The following is a 7,535-nucleotide window of genomic DNA, read 5'->3' as shown; positions in this document are numbered from 1 at the left end:
TTTCCAGCTCCTCCTGGGGGACCCCGAGGTGTTCCCAGGCCAGATGAGATATGTAATCCCCCAGCGTGTTCTGGGTCTGCCCCAAGGCCTCCAACCAGTGGGACGTGCCTGAAACACCTCCAACGGGAGGCACCGAGGAGGCATCCTGATCAGATGTCCGAACCACCTCAACTGACCCCTTGCGGCGCGAAGGAGCAGCGGCTCTACTCCGAGCTCCCTCCGGATGTCCGAGCTCCTCACCTTATCTCTAAGGCTGAGCCCAGCCACCCCACAAAGGAAACTCATTTCGGTCACTTGTATCTGTGATCTCATTCTTTCAGTCACTACCCAGAACTCATGACCATAGGTGAGGGTTGGGACATAGATGGACCCCTAAATCGAAAGCTTGGCCTTCCGGCTCAGCTTCCTCTTCACCACAACGGTCCAGCAACGACACACCAAACCGCTGATCCAACTCATGCTCCGGAGCCCATTTACATTATAAAAATTAAATTCTCTTCTGTAATTTTTATTTACCCTTTCTTGAATCTTTGCTAGATCGCTAAAAGGTCAGAGTCCTCATTTACGTGTCACTTCTAATTCAAAATTGGTGCTGGGTGTCAGTTTGTTCCTCAGGCTCTCTAAGGTATGGAAAATGGTTAAAGACGAAAAGAAGCAAGTCCCACTATCCCCCACAAAGGATATGTTAAAATGTGTACTTTGAAAGGCTTAAAATTAACATAGCCTTTTGAAATCTTATTACAAAACAGTTAAGACTCATAAATCAAATTGTGTGTTTCATCTCTAGAAAGCCCAGGATGTCCTTTTCACTGTATATCAGAAGTCAAATAGACTGCATGCATGGTGTTTATGATCAAGACCTCAGTGTCATGTCCTGATAGGGGGACAAATATGAATTGCCAGGTCTTCAGAGGATATCTGCTCACTTCTCATTGAGGAAATAATCATCAAATCACCTAGGCCTACTGCCTGAAATAAATATTTCACAACACAGAACATATTAGCTGATCAACAAGCAAATTTAATTAAATCTTAAACCATGTTTGAAAAACAAGTAGAAAACCCAAACACATCAAATAGCCTGATTGCTCTAACAAAAATGCAATAAAAAATAGCACCAGAAAACAGTTTGCCACCTGCTAAGTAAACAGTTCAGTAGACAACCTAAGCTCAAGTTTTTAGTGGGATGGCAAAATATCAGTTGTACATCTTGGTTCAGTGTATCATTACTTCAGAGTCTGAGTTTTAGCAAAGCCCATAGCTAACAGAAGACCAATCCTAATCAGAATGGGCTGGCATTTGTCCAGAAAGAGTCTGGTGGGGTGCAGGTAAAACAAAGATTAAGATTACATTTAAACCAGGGACACTGAAGGCGCTAATTAAATCCAATCCTAAAGTGAAGTCTCAAAAGGATCATATGATGGGATTTTCATGGAAAAACCTCAAGATTAGTTATTTTTTTAACCAAGAAAAATAAGCTAGACTAAAACTGAGGTACAATAATCAGTCTGGTACCAGGAGAAACTCTCAAGATTGGATTAAGACTGGCCTTGCAAAAGAACAGCCCTGCTGGATCAGGTTTCATTGAAAAGATATGAAAACAGTACATAAATAGCAGCTTTTAAAATAACTTATTTTCCAGTATCACAGTAATGTAACAGATCTCCGCCTTAAAATGGACTTAATAAATTATAATTCAATAAACTAAATAAATATCATCATCCGCCATACTCATCTGAATTAGCATGTAGCAGGACTGATGATCTAAGAGAAAAAAATCAATAACCCCACACATACTGACTCATACTATAGTTAGTGCTGTCAGTGAAAAATATATTGTGCACTCATGAACAACACAGCTTTCTATGTAATTTTTTCAGTGTATCGGCTGCACTTAGCAAATATTCCTGTTTAGTGCAGCTAATTCAAGTAATTGGATCATGATTATCTTTCCCTTGGTTGTGTGGTTGTTTAGAAAGACTGGGCTTGAGATATGGCTGTAGCTGAGCTAGCATGCTGTGGACACACCGAGCCTTTCTCTCCATGATATCCTCCAGTTTGTGGACATACTCCCCAAATGCCTGTTTAAATAGAGGGACAGAGAGTGAGGAGAGACAAAAATGTGTTATCAATTTCAAATGTACTGTAGTGTACAAAAAGGAAGGTGCTATCAAATGTGGCTGTGATATATTCTGACCATATTAGGTTGCTGGCACAGAAGCGTCCCCTCTTTACGACATAAAGCTTCCATCTCTTCCAGCTGCTCCCAGTGGGCCTGGACAACACGCCATCTGAAGTTGGATTGGATAAGAATAAAGACAGAGATGTTTTATTCAAACTAATAACCTCTTGGTCAGTGGTTTCTAACTGGTTGTTCACAGTCCAAAAGTGGGTCACAGTTCCATTCTGAATTGACCGGAAGTGACTCGCAAACATGTCAGGTTTGTAAAAAAAACCACACACACACTTTTTTAAAAGTGAAGTGAATTTCCAGCAAAAAAATATTTTGAAGTGTGGTTTCCTGCTGTAGAGTGAGGTATTAATGGACAGCTACTCGACAGAGACAGCAAACTAGCTCAACAATACGGCCAAACACAAGTATGACGCTGAATAGATTAAACTGTTAGGACCTTGGACTAATGACTAAAGTGAAATCTGGACCCCGTTGCTGGACCAGTTGGGAACCACTGCTCTAGGTTGTGATTGCTCAAAAATATACAGCAGGTTTTCTAAATCTGTCACCAAAGAGGTCTGTATGATTTCTGTATCATGTCTGTAGAGATAAAATGCAACTAGATTTCTGTATTACCCAGATCAGTATCTGCAGCTGTAGTAATACTAGCTGTGTCTCTTTTTAATGTGCACTGGATTCTCAAATGCTCATTTAGGATAATTGTGTGAACAAAATTGTGACATTCTTGGTACTTACTGGTTGCGATCCATGTCTTCCAGTGTAGACAGATGGATCTTGGGTCTGATTTGCTGATTGCTGGTGCTCTCTTCATGGTTTGATTCTGTAGGGATGTTTGGTTGGGACAAGATGTTTGAGTTGCGGGAATGGTTTGAAAGTACTATGTGTGGCACTGCTTTGGCACTGTCTTCAACTAACCCAAGACACTCTCTGACTGTGATGCCAAAATGGAAAAGGCAAGTTTGTTGGGCATATTGGGTGGATGTTCTATGGCACTTGTTATTAGATTGTACAAGCTGGGTGGACACTGGATGAGATGGACTGCATGACAGAAGTTTGCAAAGAAGCACATATAGTGGGTTTAAATGGGCATGCAGGGGTTTTGTTGACCAGGACTTCAATAGCTGGTGTAGTTTGGGGTTTCTGATTGTTCTCTTGGTCATGGAGAGGGACCATTGTAACCTCAGGAATAGGAGGCTTCATCATACCTGGACAAGTGTTCATTTAGCAGTTCTTAAGGAATGCTTCTCCAAAAAAAGATGATTTTTGTATAATTTACTCACCCGTGTGTTACGTTGAATTTGTGAGGACACTGTTTGTCTCACATGCCTCCACGATGAACAAAGAACCCAAACACAGAGAAATTTCTTGATGAAGTAAAGTCACAGGGGATCATGTTTAAATACAGCACAACTATATCAAAACATCAGTCTACAAATAGTCACACAACTTGTGCAGTATAATCCAAGTCTCATTTATCCCGTCGTATGCTCAGTACTTCTCAAACACATCAAGAATTTTCTGTTTTTGGATTCTTCGTTCACTGTGGAGGCATGCAACAAAAACACTGTTTTCTTTTGAATTCAACGTAACACAGGGTGAGTAACTGACACACAAATGATGCTTGTGTGGGTTACGTATTCCTTTAAGCACTACATACGCACACACACACAGAAATCTCACTCACCTATTCCACAGTGATCATATGTGGCACAACACATGTCTTTTCCTCGCTCAGTGTGATCTGTAGCTGTCATGATGTCAGAGGCAGGAGGGTGCTGGGTCTTCGCTTGTGGCAGCTCCAAAAATGACAGCCGCAATTCTTCGTCCTTGTCGACTACAACTTTTCCCGCCATCTCTGCACATGTGAGATGCTCTTTTTCCACTTTCCTTCTGTTATCTCCTCCTCTTACAAGTGGACAGAATGAGGAGTTGCTCTGTTCCCCTTGGAGGAAAGAGGCTGTTGCAACCTGTTGGTCCACCTGAAGCAAGGAGACACTGAGAGGGTCCATGACGCAACTAAGAGAATCTGCAGTTTCTTCTTGAGGTAAAACAGACATTTCGGCTTCGACCTTTCGATGGCTGTGTACCTGAGTGAAAGCTGGGCTTTCAGATAATGTGTTAGGGGGCTCAGCAGGTAATTTACATCCATACTTTGTAATGGGAGTAGAGAGAGGTAGTGTGCATGACCTATTGGCATGAGCAACAAACCATGCTTGCTTCTCTATGCAGCTGCTTGATGGCACTCCCTGTTGAGCATTTTGCAACGGCAGATGCAGGATGTTTGAGGTGCATCTGGTATCTTTTAATTTAAGGGAGAGATCACTGGGTTTATTAGGGGTAAGGGGCATGCCGGTATGTTCACAGGCTGGGGAGAGGGGTCGTTCTGCTGGAGCACGTCGATGGGATGACTCAGCAGGAGGGTGGTTAAAGAGGCTGTCGCTGTGGGTTGACAGTAAGCTGTAGCCATCAGCTCCTTCTCGCTCCTCATTACTCCACACTCCATCAACTGGGGCATCTGAGGCATGTAGTTCTTCCTCGCTCTCTTCTCTCCTCTCCTCTGAGTCACAGTTGTTGGACATTAATGCCTCTGCATCAGCTGGTATTGCACCTGTCATCCTATCTGCCCCCTTTGTCTGGATTGTTGCCACCCAAGCACACCTCCTCTCTTCTCCTCCTCCTCCCATTCCAGCTGGTCTCCACTCCTTCCTCCTTAACTCTTCTTCCACTGTTGCCTTTAGTGACCTGCTCTTCTCATTTCTATCTCTGTTTTGTCTGATTCTTTCATCTGTTCCCTCCCTCCAAAAGTCACCAACACCGCCTGACTCACCATGACCTAGCTCATCCTTATTTTTACTGCAGCTCGGAGAGGGTTCATTTTGTAAGCCAATCTCTCCACTGGGGAACACAGACAACTGTCCTCTGTTACCCTCAGCCCTAACCTCAACCCTGGCTCTGTATGCATCTAAAATCTCTGTCAAACCATGAGACGTAAGTGCAGAAACTGAGAGGTTAGAGGAGTGTTGGAAAGGAGAACTTGAAGATGGAGAGACAGAGGAAGAGAGAGAGGCCTGATTAGAGGAAGAAAAAGACAGACATGTAGAGGGTGAGAAGAGATTAACAGATGAAGAATCTGGTGAGGGCATGGACTGCTGCAGCTGCTGGTGATACCATCTCAGATGCCTCTCCCTCTCCTTATCCTTCTCATTAGCCTTTGGTAAATCTTTTTCTCTTACTTCAGTCCATGTGTTCCTACTGCTTTCCACTTGTCTTCTCTGTTCTATCGGTCGTCTTTCCTTGTTTCCTCCCCCTTTTAAAGGGCATTGCTGATTCTCTTTCTCTCTGTGGTCGAATCCAGATTCCCTCTGTACCTCCCACAAGTAAAGCTGCTCATCTGCTTGTCCCAAGACCAGCCCAGCCGAAACATTTTGGTCACCAACTGAGTGACCAACCCTGTCAGTTATTCCATACCTTTCTCTTCTTCTACCTTCCCTCCCATCTGCTCTCTCCCTCCTTTCACCCGTCCCCAGCAAACCTCTGACTGGTGTAATGTGTTCAAGTCCAATCTCCTTCATTGCGCTTGCACTTGTTTCCTCTTCCCATCTAATGTTTTTAGGTGTGGAGCAGAGAATTGTGCCCCCCGTGGCCAATCTCATGGTAGGTGTGGTGGGGCCAAAATCCTCTCTTTGTCTCCCTAACTTTGGCTTTTTAGGGGGACTTTTCCCTCGGGTGCCCAGACTGTTGCCTCCACTGCTGCTGCTGCTGCTGCTGCTGTTGGACAGGTTACGTTTGGGGGAGGCAGTTGTTTTGCCCCTTCTTCCTCCTCTGAGTCCTCCCTGTCCCTTTAACTCCTTCACCCTATGGAAAATCAAGATATGTAACATCTCAGATAGCAGTCAGTGGTCATTGCTTCTACAGACCTGGATACTAATTTAAAATAGAATTAAAAATAACTGTCTTCACTTGGAGCAAGATAAAAAAAGAAACTGCATTTTATGCTACTTTAAGTCTCCCATTATGGCTTAGAAAAAATTTTCCCAGCAACTTTAATTCCATATTATAGCTGCTGCGCAGCGATGGGTCGGGTCTGGGCATTTTTAGGCAATTCTGAGCAACGAGCAGAAGAATTGGAAGACATTTAGGAATTTAGCAACACAATCTGCCTTTTGCATCAGCTGAGGCTTGAAGTCACAACCTCTGAGACTAAGAATCAATTGCTATCTCACTGAGCTAATTAGTCAGTGACAATTCATGTGTAGCTTCACAAATTGACTAAGCCAGATGTGCAGGTTTAGCAGCCGTCCATGCATGGAAAAGCAGATTTCAAACCACTGTAAAAAAAAATTCAGTTATCGAAACAAAAATCTGAAAATACACATATTGCATCTAGACAGCATGGAGATGTTGGTAATTTATTTTAATAATGATTTATTTGCTCCATAAGTGAAAAACTGATGTTTAACTAGTTGAGCTATGGCAAAGTGAGAAGCCTCAGAAGGTTTCACACTGAAGTATTCACACTGGATCTTTGTGCAAAGTTTGGTTTATTTTCAAGCATGAGAAGGCAGATTTTCTAGCAGGAAGAAGACTTGAAGATGCTGCACAGTGATCAGTCACGCTCAGGCACAAGAAGATGATTACATTACAATGTGGATTCTGCACCAGTTGCGGCTTGAATCCACAACCCCTGGAACCTAAGACGGTCATCTACCACTCTGAGCTAATTGGCAAGTAGCAACTCAACAGTGGCTTCACAAATTGAGTAAGCCATTCACAAGCAGCCATCCATGCATGGAAAGGCAGATTTGAAACCACTGTAAAAAAAAATTCAGTTATTAAAACAAAAATCTGAAAATACACATATTGCATCTAGACAACATGGAGATGTTGGTAATTTGTTTGTAACAATGATTGATTTGCTCCATAAGTGAAAAACTGATGTTTAAATTGCCATTTTTGCATTGACTCCAATTGTTCACATTAGAGCAAAATTCAAAATGCTGTCAAAAACTCAGTTTTTGAGATAAAATTCTGAAATTTGCCACACATCATCTACCATGACTCTAGAATTTTGTCATTTTTTTTCATGAACATTGAAGATTTATTTAGCAAGAATTTGCATGTATATGTTTACAGTACCATTTACAGTCAAACATTTTGATGCACTGTAGGCTCAATTTTTGATAAATCAAACATCTGAGAAACATAGTTTTTGTAGGACAGTCTGAAGATGCTCTGTAGCAAGTTTGGTGTCAATTGAGCATAATTTTTAATAGGTTTAAATGTACAAAAGTTTCTTCGGTATTGGGGCTACAGTTTGATGAAAGTTGTGAAGTTGTAGCAC

At 42.3% G+C, this 7,535-nt stretch overlaps 1 protein-coding gene across 1 annotated transcript in view; it reads right to left on the bottom strand.

The window, feature by feature from the left end:
- Positions 1–1,024: 1,024 nt before the first annotated feature.
- LOC126394445 (uncharacterized) overlaps positions 1,025–7,535 on the bottom strand; it is a 13,409-nt gene continuing 6,898 nt past the window's right edge. The window contains exons 12-15 of the mRNA XM_050051259.1: positions 3,879–6,049; positions 2,930–3,014; positions 2,198–2,291; positions 1,025–2,081 (exon numbers count right to left, since the gene is read on the bottom strand). Of these exons, the coding sequence (XP_049907216.1) occupies positions 1,926–2,081; positions 2,198–2,291; positions 2,930–3,014; positions 3,879–6,049 (2,506 nt within the window). The 3' untranslated portion in view covers positions 1,025–1,925. The remainder of the gene's footprint in view (positions 2,082–2,197; positions 2,292–2,929; positions 3,015–3,878; positions 6,050–7,535) is intronic.

This window comes from Epinephelus moara, chromosome 8 (genome assembly GCF_006386435.1).
Source record: "Epinephelus moara isolate mb chromosome 8, YSFRI_EMoa_1.0, whole genome shotgun sequence".
In the NCBI taxonomy this organism is placed as follows: domain Eukaryota; kingdom Metazoa; phylum Chordata; class Actinopteri; order Perciformes; family Serranidae; genus Epinephelus; species Epinephelus moara.
Note: the sequence above shows the minus strand (reverse complement) of the source record. Positions and strands in the feature narration are given on the sequence as shown.